General features: G+C 33.9%; 1 protein-coding gene across 1 annotated transcript; it reads left to right on the top strand.

Annotated features, from left to right (window-relative positions):
- The first annotated feature begins 5,576 nt into the window (after positions 1–5,576).
- Positions 5,577–13,991, top strand: LOC139889037 (peptide methionine sulfoxide reductase A5-like). The gene is made up of 4 exons (XM_071872011.1): positions 5,577–5,966; positions 12,803–12,915; positions 13,008–13,152; positions 13,770–13,991. Exons 1-4 carry the CDS (start codon positions 5,661–5,663, stop codon positions 13,989–13,991), a joined length of 786 nt encoding a protein of 261 aa, XP_071728112.1. The 5' UTR covers positions 5,577–5,660.
- Positions 13,992–14,547: the final 556 nt, after the last annotated feature.

Below are 14,547 nucleotides of genomic sequence, written 5' to 3'. Positions count from 1 at the left end.
GCAATATAGGTTCGTCTGAGTCAACGAACATTTTAAAATTAACATTTTATACATTTTGGTGAAATGTAAAGTTTCATATACCTCAAACGAGTAGTTTTATTTTATTTTTTTATTTTATTTTTTTGAAAACGAAACTCCATTAGACAAGAATACTTCATCAAATGGATAAAAACTCAACAAAGAACAAATCGAAGCTAAGAAAGAAAAAAATAAGAGCAACAAACAAACAACAACCTAGACAAACTCAACAAAGAACAAATCGAAGCTAAGAAAGAAAAAAATAAGAGCAACAAACAAACAACAACCTAGACAAACAATCAATGACTACACTTTCCAAAAACTCGGAAACTACAACAAGCTAAACTCAATCAACCTAAACTCAAAAACAAATGATTCTAACTCAATAAACAAGCCAGTGGTATTAAAAACCAACTGAAACATAAAAGAAGTCTACCTTAAACATGTAGCGTCTACATAATTTTTTCTTTCTAAGAGCGCTAGTAACGATCCACGGTTGAAACCGTTATCAAGTATGTCGTTGAAGTACGCCGTTACTAGCGATTCGCCGTTGGTCCGCTGTTGAAGCACCGCCAACCCCATTGCCGTTGTTCAGCAATTTGAAGAACGGATATATATCTGTTGGAGCCACAATTCAAAGATTCAAACGGACCGATTCATTTATATATATATATATATATATATATATATATATATATATATATATATATATATAGTGGTAGGATCAAGAGGGAAGTAATCATTCGGGGGGAAGCGGGGGGAAGCAAAAACTTTTTTTTTTCGTTTTTTGAAAAAACTTTGTTCACGAACATTATAGATGAGATGAAAATATGAACATTTAGTAGAGACACTTTGTGATAAATGTTTTTATTTTGGCGGGAAAACGCTCGAAGAAGTAATATATAACAATTATCGTGTTTTTCGAGCGTATTTTGAGGTTTTAGCTATTGGGGTTTAGATATTAGGGTTTATTGGGTTTAGATATTAGGGTTTAGAAATTTAGGGTTTAGGGTTTAGATTTAGGATTTAGATTGAGTTTTTAACACGAACGGTTTAGGGTTTAGGGTTTAGGGTTTGGTGTTTTGGGTTTATGGAATAAACCCAAAACCCTAAACCCTAAACCCTAAACTCTAAATCGGGCTAAATTTTACTTCACAAAATATGAAGAAGAAAAAAACGTTCATATTCTTCACGAACAATATTATCTTGAATGTTATTTTTGTCGATCGTTTTCCCGCCTAAATAATAACATTCATCACGAAGTGTCTCTTCTAAATGTTCATATTTTCGTGTGATCTTGATGCCGAAAAAAAAAAAATTGCTTCCACCCGCTTCCCCCCGATTGTTTACTTCCCCATTGATCACGCCCCTATATATATATATATATATATATATATATATATATATATATATATATATATATATATATATATATATATATATATATATATATATATATATATATATATATACATACATACATACATACATACATACATACTCCACATTTTATATTTACAACATACACACAATATCTTTATATCTTCAACACACACAAAATCTTTATACACAAAATGAATGACGATAACGAAGCGAAAGCAGGATAGTCTTTGGTTAGTGATGGGAAGAAGGTGCTAATTTGTTTTTATTCACGGACGGGGAACACAGATTGAAAGAGGGTCACAAAGTCGGTGGCTAATCGTTTGTGATGGCAGCATGCCATTATTCGGTGGCGGCAGCAGACCAATTGTTGGTGCGGTGACAAACCAATTGTTGGTGCGGCGACAAACCAATTGTTGGTGGCAGTGGCAAATCGGACATTTTCGATGGCGGCGGCAAAGAAAGAAAATATGACATATTAACTTTAAGGCTCTGATCCCGAGTAGAATAATAGAAACCACTTAGGTTAACGTGTATTATTGGTCAACTATATATATAGTACATAGGGTAGAGGAAGGATTGTCTACGTCTCACCTCCCCCATACCCTACAAGTGTGGGATCGGGTATTGTTGTTGTTGTTGTTGTTGTTGTTGTATACATAGAGTACATATGAACATACAAAATCTTAATATACTCTAATGGACCGAACTTATCAATACAATTGAGTTTAGTTGTCCTAATATTCAAATACTATGAACACCCATCAGTTATTATCTTGTTCGTTCGTATTTGTGTTGTGTGTCTTCAATGTATTTGAATTTAGTTTGGCATGAGTTTCAAATACACAATAGGATCTAGTCAATTAGACGGGTCTGGATTAATTGTATCCTACTTAGACCAATTGAAGTATTTTTTCTTATCCTTTTCTGATTTCATTTTGTAATAAGAGATATTGGCGCAAATACACTTCTTTAAACCTTTTGGAGAAAATATAATTTTTTATTTTTTCTTATTTAAATACGTTATCTATCCTCACATGATTTCGTTCGGACTGCTCATGAATTGTTTTCCTTTGGAACGTCACCAACTAACACAATTATGTATTTGCTTACCAAAACTGAACATGTCTAACCTCATTATGTGAGGACTCAAATCCAAACACAAGCATATTCGGACTTGAATAATTTTGAACTACATTCAAACCTGTGACCAAGTCCTACACTTTGAGTTAGAATATGTCATTGTACAAACATGTAGTAACTTAGTACAATGGTTGAACGCATCACCGTGTCAACATGTCGATCTAGTGTACAACCAATGCATTAAGTTGGAACATGTTAGAAGAATGACCTACTTAATTCAAGATTATGACTCGATCACGTGTTTTAATTGAAATCTAAAGTTACCCAATCTCAAACATGTTTGTGTTCGGATATGTTTGGAATTAGGTCCACACATGTTTGAATTGGGAAATGTTCGGATTTAGTTAACGAATACGTAATTGTGTTTTTTGATGATGTTTCTAGAAAATAATAGGTCATGAAGAGTCTGAACAAAATCATGCGCACACAAATAGTGTATTTCGTCAATAAATAATTAAACAATGTATTTCTCATAAAACTTAATAATAAAATATAGAAAAATGATAAAAGTAACCCTTACAGTTACGTTTAAACATTCTATATATAAATTAATTCTATATCTATAACTAATGGTTGTCATAAGTAACACTAATACCAAAATTATTTAAGAAAAGTCAATCATTCTCCTATCCTATAATAAAGAGAAGTCATTTCTTCACCTAGAGTGAAACAACTCAAGAGGTTAAGAGTAGAGAAAGTTCTCACTCTCAACGTTCTATGAATAGAGAGATTGATTCCGAATGGACCTCCGACCAATAAGTATGTTAAAATAGTATGAGACGCCATAAAAATGGTAGAATCAATTTTTCATGAGTGTTAAACCTGTTCGAAGTTCAATTTAGGCACCAATCATTAGTTAAGTCGTCAATAAATTGACGTTTTCTATTGACTTGATAAATAAAGTCATTGTTTTAGAATAACTTGTTTATTAATAATTAATATTAATATCTATAGTATCATATAAATCTTTAAAATGATGATGTCATAAATAAGAATTATTTAAGCTTAAATTAAATTCAAAAATAAAGAAAAATTTCTAAGCCCCTCATGATGATGTCATTAAAATAATTAATTATTTTTAATAAAAATATTACTCCACATATTAATTGTATAATATATGAAACATTATATGAAACATCATGTACAACCTTATGATAATATACCCACATGATCATATGTACAATATATGAAACATTATGCACAACCTTATGGTAAAACACCTCCATGACCATATGTACAATATTTGAAACATTATGTACAACCTTATGATAAAACACCCCATATGACCATATGTACAAATTTTAAAACAAATTATATAATCTTTTATAAAACACTCCATGAACACATATACAAACTTTGAAGCATATTGTACAACTTTCATATAATAATTGTATTTTTGTTTTTTATAAAAAATTAAAGGGGCATTTGTTGTTACTTAATAATTATTATTAAAAATATAAGTACTCAAGTTTTGAGCAAAATTAATTATTATTATTCAAATATGGGTTCTCTTTACGGGATTAATTACGTTACATATATATGCGAAATACATGTCTCAGTAAAATATTGTAATGTAGCTTTTATGACAAGAAAAATAATAATTGTGATAAAAATTAGAAGAAAGTGGTGGGAGAATAAACTTAATTAATTTGTTCTGACCAAGTTAAGTATATCAATATGTTTGAAAAACAAAGACAAGTTTCTTAGTTGGAATCTGTGGTTCCACGAGTAATTAAACTAAATGACTTTAGCATTTACGTTCACTCAATACGTAAAACATATCATTAAATTATTTCGTTTAAACAAACATGTGATTCCACGGTTCATTTAACTAGTTAATTACTATTACTATTACTACAATATTAATATTAAATATTAATAATAACATCTATAGTATCATATAAATCTTTAAAACATAAATCTCTAAAATGATGATTTCATAAATAGAAATTATCCAAGCTTAAAAAAAATTCAAAAATAAAGAAAAAATTTATAAATCCCTCATAATGATGTCATTAAACTACTAATTATATTTAATAAAAATATGTTAATTATATAAAATATGAAGCATTATGTACAACTTTATGATAAAATACCCCCATGACCATATGTACAATATTTAAAACATTATGTGCAACTTTACGGTTAAACACTTCCATGATCATATGTACAATATTTGAAGCATTATGTACAACCTTATATTAAAATATCCTCATGACCATGTAGAATTTAAAAGAAAATAGTATAATTTTTTACAAAACACTCCATGAACAACGTACAAACTTTAAAACATATCGTACAACTTTCATATTATAATTGTATTTAAAAAAATTCAAAAAAAAATAAAATTAAAAAGACATTTGTTATTATTAATAATTATTATTAAAAATATAAATACTCAATTTTAGAGAAAAATTTATTATATTATTATTATTATTATTATTATTATTATTATTCAAATATGGGTTCTTTTTACGAGATTAATTACGTTACATATGTATACAAAATACATATTTCAATAAAATGTTGTAATGTAAGCTTTTATGACAATGAAAATACAATTGTGATGAAAATTGGAAGAAGGTTGTGGGAGAATAAATGTAGTTCATTTATTCTCACCAAGTTAAGTATATTAATATGTTTGTAAAAACGACAAGTTTCTTAGTCGGAATCTGTGGTTTCATGGGTCATTAAACTAAATGACTTTGACATTTACGTTTACTTAATACCTAAAACATATCATTAAACTGTTTCGTTTAAACAAACCAGTGATTTTACGGGTCATTTCACTATTTTTCATATTAATATTCCACTATTCTATTTTGATATGTCCTAAATTAATAGTTTACTTCTATGAATAGAAAAGAATAAAAAGCTTAAGTTCTATTATGCTTTTAATGTATGTAGATAGGATTAAAGAAGAAAGAAAATTTAAAAGTAAAACTCAAAAGTAAACTGAAAGTAAAGTAATTTTATGATATTTTCTTAGTGTATTTTTGTCTGTGGACCTGGGGGACTGAGCGAGTATTAATTAATTAGGCGCATGTCATATCGGACCTAATCGATCGGAAATTTACCTCCGGTGACCACATGTGTCGTCAGAAACCTAACTACTCCTAATGAAGCTATCTCATTTCCATCAGATCCTTTCATGTTATTCAATCAATATATTTTTCATATCAATTATAGTGTTGTCGGCTGATGCAATTAGGTTTCCGAATCCGATATCTCACCAGGTCACCAGAAATCTTCCTTCAGATGAGTTTCTTCTGAAAAAAGCAGTTTCCTCTCTAGGAAGCTTCTGGAGATCGGAATCTGTATTCGGTTGTTTAGATGGAGTTGTAAGGACAACTGTTGGATACGCCGGTGGGTCCAAATTGAACCCTGAGTACCGATCATTGGGTGATCATGCTGAATCCGTACTTGTATGTATCAATCTTCACCTTTTTCTTATTTTTAATTAATTAATTTCAGTACGTTCGTGAAGATAGTAGATAGATTGATTTTATGATTTTGGAATGTAGTATTTCCTGTTTGTTTGTTATTATAGTGAATTAATAGGATAGTGATACAATCCCATATTGACTAGAGAACAAACTAGTTAGTGCCTTATAAGGGTGGGTGTTCCCTCCTCCTTCAAGCTGGCGGGAGTCCTCCTTCAAGCTGGCTTTTGGGAGTGAGTTCTACACTTACCCTTGTAAGGTTGATCCATGCCTAGCGTGGGATAGGCTTGTATCATTGGTGCTTTGGGTGTTCCTTCCTCCTTCAAGCTAGTTTTTGGTAGTGATCCCTCCTCCTTCAAGCTAGTTTTTGAGAGTGAGTTCTACACTTCCCCTTGTAAGGTTGATGCATGCCTAGCGTGGGATAGACTTGTATCAGATAGGGTGGTTGAAAAATTGTTCAGATTTTGTTTGATTATTTTCAAACAGAAATGAGATGTTTTTAATGTACGATCATGATGAATAGCATGAGCTATCAAAAACAAAGTTGCAACACAATTTGTTCGACTGAACTTATAAACTGTTGAGATAGTTCAAGCAATACTGATTCATTTACTTATAATGGTTTTGACAAACAAGGTTCTCTTATTTGTTTTGAGTTTAGAGATAGTTGTATGTTGAGATAAAGTTCTTGTTTGTTCTTTATTTGATTCTAGAATTTCGATTTTATACCCCCTCACATAAATGTCATCACATACCTTTCTTACTTGTTATTCTAGCTATGGAACAAAGAATTGGTGTATTTTGTAAGTTGTTGGATACCAATGGTATTGTTTTTGTTTTTTTTTTTTTTTTTTTTTTGGTTGTAAAAACGAAGAATAAAATAAATGGGGTATAAGTCTTCAAAATGATGAATTATATGGAAGGATACAAAGCTTGGCGTTAATCATCCGTAAAGGAATTAAAGTCCAAATTAATAAAAAGTAGAACAATTGTTGCATACAATCAAGTACAAACAAAGTGAACCATTTAATCCCTATTAAGTCCACCAACATCTGTGTTAATAACATTGAAGAATTTGACAGATTCTAGTTGTGAGCACAAAATCGAAACAAAGAGGGATAGTTGTCTTTTGACTTTAACGTTCCTAGCCATGTGTCGTTCCAAAAGGAAATAGAGGAACCGTCCCCGAGGGACCACTTCCAACAATGTTCGCCAATTACCTCAATTAAAGATGAATCGTGAATTGAAGACACGTGAACCTACTTGAATTCCACTATGCACTTTGAACTCCTCTATACAGATTGTGTTACCATATTTCGTTACGAGTACTCTTACCTCTTCAACTTTTGTTTCTTGAATCGCCATATAATACCGTATGGCCCACCATTCAACCAATGGTAATATGGTATTATTAGGTGTAGGTTTTTATTCTAGGAGAGAAAAAATTAAGAAGGTGATTCAGAAAAATACAAAAAACGAGCATTTATTTAGGTTGTGCGCACAAGAGCAATGCACCTTTTTTTTTGTATCATGCTTCTATCATAGTTGATTTGATATGCAGTAAGGGTGGTGATGGGCCAAGTTATTTGTTAGAACACAGTTAGTTGGTAGCATTTATTAGTTAAAGCTAGAATGTTCCAGGGTTATCTCTTCCCATATATATAAAGCCTATCATGTACAGTAGAAGAAAAAAATAAGAAAGAAGAAACATGTATGATATTTGTTTTCTGATTTCATCTTTAGTTTACATGGTATCAGCGCCTAGTCAAATAGCAATTAATTTTTTGTTTTTTGAAGAAGGTACCTGGAGAGTACCTAATCAGTGTGAGCACCCAGGAGAGTGCATCATCAACAAGGTTATATTCGTGTTAGGGCTTCCGGTTTTCAGAATCTGTAATCAGTAACGACTAGTTCCCCGGTGAGATCTAGTCCAGTCCGTTTTTATTTTATTTTCGAGTTGCAAGTTGTGTTGTACGAACTGAGTGTAGAAATCACCCACTTCAAGTGATTTTTGTATCTCACCTCCATCGTCAATCAACTCAGAACACCTCGAATTGCAAACCCTGAAATTTAATTGAAATCCGACCACCACAACACCGCCACGCGCCGCTGACATCCGCCGCCGATATTCCACGCGCCGGCGCGTGAGCATTCTTTCCGCCGTCGTTCGCTGCCGTTTTCTTCCAGTACGACTGTCTTGCATCTCCGACCAAAACCCTGGTGAGTATTGGTCCGATTCGTTACTTTCAAATTTGAGATTATGTCTGAGATACCTGCTATCTGCTGCTATTGCTATATCCTGCTATTGCCACTTCATAAAGCTGATCTGGTACGTTAATTTTTTTGAAGCCGATTTGGGTTTTATTTTTGCTGCTGCATTCTTTTTTTTTAGAAATTGAGTTAAGTTGCTGCTGTACTTGCTTATGATTTGATGGATATTCTGGATATGTTGGATATTTATGGAATTTGTGGGATTTTGATTTGGTTATTTCTCAGGCATTTGTTATATCCGTACATACTTGGTCCTATTTATTTGTGGTCATTGCATATAATCATGGGTGATGAAAAGAAACTCGCTTTACAAATGAAATGTTCTTCCACATTCACCATCTCTGCCGAGATATATGATGAATATGTTAAATTGAAAGAACCCGTGAAACTCGCGACACCATTTGCTGCTTTTGCTGATACAGGTAAGTCTAATACATGCCTTCTATCATCGTCCTCTAAATGGGTCATCGATTCTGGTGCTTCAGATCATATGACATGCAATCATCGCCTTTTCTCCAATTTTAAAACAGAACCTTCTCATGTCACAATTGAAAATGGCACTACCTCTCCTGTTTTAGGTTCTGGCACCATTAATCTTACCCGATCGATTTCATTGTCATCCGTTTTGAGTATACCGAACTTTTCGTTTAATCTACTATCTGTGAGCAAAATTACTCGTGATTTGAATTGCGTTGCTTTACTCTATCCCGATTTTTGTGTCTTCCAGGATCTATCGACAAAGCGGATTATTGGTAGGGGATGGGTATCGGATGGCCTATACATACTTGAACCTGAAACAAAAATACCACGTTCGTTAGTATGCTCTAAGTCATCATCCCCTTATGAGATGCATCGTCGATTAGGACATCCTTCTCTCCAGAGTATGAAGAAATTATGTCCCGAGTTTTCTACCTTGTCATCTCTATATTGTGAGCCGTGTCAATTTGCTAAACATCATCGTGTTCATTTAGCTCCCAGAGTCAATAAATGTGCTTCATCTCTGTTCGAATTGGTACACTCTGATGTTTGGGGTCCATGCTCAGTTACTTCTAAACCCGGTTTTAGATACTTTGTTACCTTCATCGATGACTATTCTCGAGTTACATGGCTTTATTTGATGAAGAGTCGTTCTGAAGTATTTACTCACTTTTGCTCATTTGTTGCTGAAGTAAAAACACAATTTCAGGTTCCAGTTCAAATCTTGAGAAGTGATAATGCCAAAGAATTTCTTTCTGAATCGTTTTCATCATATATGCTTCAAAATGGTATCATTCATGAGTCATCTTGTGTTGACACACCCGCACAAAATGGGGTTGCGGAACGAAAAAATCGACACCTTCTTGAAGTAGCCCGAGCACTTTTGTTTCAAATTAATGTTCCAAAACCATTTTGGGCTGACGCTGTTTCAACTACATGTTTCCTTATAAATCGAATGTCATCCGCTGTTCTCAATGGTGACGTTCCATTTTCAGTTTTGTTTCCCGCAAAATTTTTATTTTCGATTGAGCCGAAGATTTTTGTTAGTACTTTTTTTGTGCTGGACACTCGGCCTAACTTCACTAAATTAGATCCCAAGTCCATCAAGTGTGTTCCTTGGATATTCTCGTCTTCAGAAAGGTTACAGGTGTTTTTCCCTACTCTTCAACGTTATGTTGTTTCCCGAGATGTCACATTCCAAGAAAAGTTACCTTTCTTTCCTGTGTCCACCTCTAGGAATTACGAGGATAGTGATGACTTATTGGCGTATGTTGTAGAAATACCCACACCAGATCCCACTCCAGATCCCACACCAGATCCCACACCGAATCCCAAATCTGATCACTTTCATTATGTATATAGTCGGCGTCCTCGTCCTACGTCAGAGCCCCCTCCTGTACCACAATCATCGTCGGTAGATCCTTCCGGTGAGTCACCGAGTGATATTTCTGGTAATATTCATGGCACTCAATCTTCATATTCAGATATACCCATTGCTCTTCGAAAAGGTAAACGTGTATGTACTTATCCTATTGCTTCCTTTATCTATTCTTATGATAAATTGTCCGTACCTTCTCGCTCTTTTGTTGCTACTTTAGACTCCGTCACCATTTCGAAAACTGTTGGTGAAGCTTTAGCTCATCCTGGATGGCGTGCCGCTATGATTGTGGAGATGAATGCTCTTGACCATAACGGCACTTGGGCATTAGTTGGCTTACCTGTTTCTAAAAAGGCAATTGGTTGTAAGTGGGTCTTCACGATAAAGGTTAATCCTGATGGTTCTTTGGCACGTTTGAAAGCTCGGTTAGTTGCTAAGGGTTATGCTCAAACATATGGGGTGGATTATTCTGAGACCTTTTCTCCTGTTGCCAAACTCACATCTATCAGATTATTTGTTTCTCTAGTTGATACGTATCAGTGGACACTTCATCAACTTGATGTGAAGAATGCATTTTTGCATGGAGATTTGCTGGAAGAAGTCTATATGGAGCAACCACCTGGGTTTGTTGCTCTGGGGGAGTCTGGTAAAGTATGCGGATTACAAAAAGCAATATATGGTTTGAAGCAATCCCCTCGTGCCTGGTTTGGGAAGTTCAATGTTGTGGTAAGGGAGTTTGGCTTAAGAAGAAGTGCACATGACCACTCGATATTCTTCGATTCATCAATCTCTGGGTGCATTTTACTTGTTGTTTATGTGGATGATATTGTAATCACGGGAAGTGATAAAGAAGGAATTAACAGGTTGAAAATATTCTTAAATACTCAATTTCAAACAAAGGATCTTGGTTCTTTGAAATATTTTCTTGGTATTGAAGTCTCTCGAAACAAAAAAGGCATTTTCTTATCTCATAGAAAGTATTGTCTAGATGTAATCAGTGATTCCGGTTTGATTGACGCAAAAACTTGTGAAGCACCAATGATACCGAATATAAAGTTAAAGGCAGATGACGGTGAACTACTCTTGAACCCAGAAAGATATAGAAGAATTGTCGGTAAGTTGAATTATCTTACCCTCACTCGTCCTGATATTGCCTTTCCCGTGAGTGTTGTTAGTCAGTTCTTATCATCTCCAAGAACCTCACATTGGGATGCTGTCACTCACATCTTAAAGTACTTGAAAGGTACACCAGGTCGTGGTATCGTATACCAGAATCATGGTCATCACACCGTTGAGGGGTTTTCTGATGCTGATTATAATGGTGATCCCGCAACTAAACGATCGACAATGGGTTATTGTGTTTTTGTTGGAGGAAATCTTGTATCTTGGAAAAGTAAGAAACAGAATGTGGTATCTCGCTCAAGTGCGGAATCTGAGTATCGAGCCATGGCCCAAACTACTTGTGAACTTATATGGGTTCGTAATCTTCTTAGTGAGATTGGTTTTGCTCAATCCGAACAGATGAACTTGTGGTGCGATAACAAGGCAGCCATTCATATTGCAAGCAACCCTGTCTTTCGTGAAAGAACTAAGCATATAGAAGTTGATTGTCATTTCACTCGAGAAAAGTTAGAAGAGGGGATTATCAGAATTCCCCATGTCAAAAGTAATGAAAAATTGGCCGATATCTTCACCAAAGCATTACCTGGAAATTGTATCCGTCGGTTTTGCGGCAAGCTGGGCATGATCAACATATATGCTCCAGCTTGAGGGGGTGTTAGAACACAGTTAGTTGGTAGCATTTATTAGTTAAAGCTAGAATGTTCCAGGGTTATCTCTTCCCATATATATATAAAGCCTATCATGTACAGTAGAAGAAAAAAATAAGAAAGAAGAAACATTTGTGTTCTGATTTCATCTTTAGTTTACATTATTGATTGCAATACTGTCTGTTAACACCTTTGATTGGTCAATAAATCCATCCAGGTATGTATAATTAAATCAGTTGGCAGAAAGAAAGATGACTAAAACAACAAAAATGTTGGAATTTTAAAAGGGCTTCTCTTTTTGTAAGACTTTGGAAATTAGTGTTAAGGAGACAAGTCTAGTTTTGGTATTCTATTATACACTTTAAGGTGTTTTAGTTACACATAGTTCTTGACATCTTGAAAATCAAAATAATCTTGTACAGGTTCAATATTTGTTTTAAGGACATCATCTCTCTTTACATAAATGGATACAACTATTTCCATGTGGATTTTCATTTATTGACCTCTTTTAGCTATATATAAAGAGCTGTCTTTATTAACCCGATAGCTAATAAGTTTCCCTTTGAAATATGTTTTGGTTTTCTTATGTCACTTGAGTAATATAATCATAGTTGACCAATTTACAGAAAATACAAGTAAATGTGCCCAAGAGGCTTGGCAGCCTATGCTCAAGTTTACTAACTTTATTTATGATGAGCTGGCTCGTCTTGCTACTGTCCAAATTATAGTAATAGGCAATAAATAAACTTTTAGCTTCATGTATTCCTTAACTGGTGCATGTCTATATTTGGATCTTCACTTTTAGATATAATTACATTTTTCTTTTACATATTTGACCTTCATATTACATGATGTATAAGTTTTGGGACAGCTGATTTGAATGCTTTATGAAAATTTGCCTCATGGTCTTTTTTGATTTGCAGATTGAATATGATCCTCAGCTGATTAATTTCAGGCAACTTTTGGAGGTCTTCTGGTCAAGCCACGACTCTAGGCAAGTATTTGGGCAAGGCCCTGATGTTGGCAACCAATATAGGTGATATATTATTATTATTATTATTTTTTATTTCAGTGTTATTTTATTTTGTCAAATTCCAAATGTAGCCAATGTCTATTTTTGTTCAACAGGTCGATTATCTTTGTTAATGGGACTGAGGAGTACAGATTGGCTACCATGAGCAAAGAAAAAGAGCAAACTAAGTCAAGGAGTAGCATTGTAACTACCCAAATCCAACAACTCGGAACCTTTTATCCTGCAGAGCCTGAACACCAGGTTTGTTATTTGATCTAGTATTTACAGTTTTAACGTCATCCAAAGCTCAATAAACAAGTATGTTATGGCCAATGAAACTGATTTTAAAGAACATGAAAATAGGCATGTTGTGTTTAAATCAAGGTTTTGAAAGTCACGAGTCGGAGACGAGTTGGGTGCTGACCAACTTTGAGTTTTAGTAATAAATAAATTAAACATATACTCCGTATATAAATATATCAAACCTAAAACGGCACAAAATGTAATTTTAGAAAAAATATTATTAAAATTTTGACGTAACTGTTGACCAACTTTGACTTTGACCGACTCAGATCCGACTTAGCCCGATTTTGACCTTACTTTTTAGCATTGACAGACTTTTTAGGTGTTTTTGGCCGAAACGGGACGGGCTAGTACACAAACCAATGCACCGGCTGACTCAACCGGCTTTTGCAACAGTGATTTAAATATAATTAGATTATTAGAGATGTGATGGGAGTAAATTATTATAAATATGTTGTGTTATGTGCTCATAGCATGTAGCTATTTGTCATGGATATTTCTACGTTATCTGTTTAATTTTCATTTATTTACTATAATAGCATGCAAGTGTTTACTCGATGACTATTTCTGTGCAGAAATTTGAACTTAAACGAAACCCCTTCCTTCTACAGTTGATTGGCAACATGGCAGAAGAAGAACTTGAGAAATCGAGCTTGGCAGCAAAGCTAAATGGGTATGCAGCTGAGCTGTGTCCACCAAGACTTCAGAGACGTATTGATGACAAGGTCAATGAAGTTATTCGAAAAGGGTGGCCTGTTCTACGATTTCTGTGTAGCCAATATGAAGATCTGATTTAGTTGCTTGTAATTATTTTTTTAAAGTTTTTGGGTAGTTTTTTTTGGTCTTAAGACTATTCTTATCCATGACATATGTCTGAGTGTGACTGTGCAAGATCAACGCCACCTAATCATTTTCTTCTTATTACTAACTTATTACTTTACACTAGTATCCATGACATATCTTTTAATGAATTCACATAAATTAATTAATTAATAGAATGTACCATTTTTAATGCATAATGTACAACAATTAAAAGTTCTGTGATTAAATACTAGCACGACCATTCAACCATGCTCCAATGAAGATTGCAAGTATTAGTAGCCGTTGACGAGCGCTCCAACCACACTACCAATACTAGTAGTCTAAAACCTTTTAGAAAGTTTTCATAGCACTAGTCACTTTTGTAGATGTGTGTTTCTAAAAATATAGTTCCTACTTGAACAAATCGGATACTTCAGCTCCATTCATTTGTGATGATAATATTTGGAAAACTTAATCAGTATTCTACACTTGGTGTTTACCAATACGTATCGAACCGCATAGTACCGATACCGAAAAAAGATCAAACCCTTT

This window comes from Rutidosis leptorrhynchoides, chromosome 2 (genome assembly GCF_046630445.1).
Source record: "Rutidosis leptorrhynchoides isolate AG116_Rl617_1_P2 chromosome 2, CSIRO_AGI_Rlap_v1, whole genome shotgun sequence".
In the NCBI taxonomy this organism is placed as follows: Eukaryota; Viridiplantae; Streptophyta; class Magnoliopsida; order Asterales; family Asteraceae; genus Rutidosis; species Rutidosis leptorrhynchoides.
Note: the sequence above shows the minus strand (reverse complement) of the source record. Positions and strands in the feature narration are given on the sequence as shown.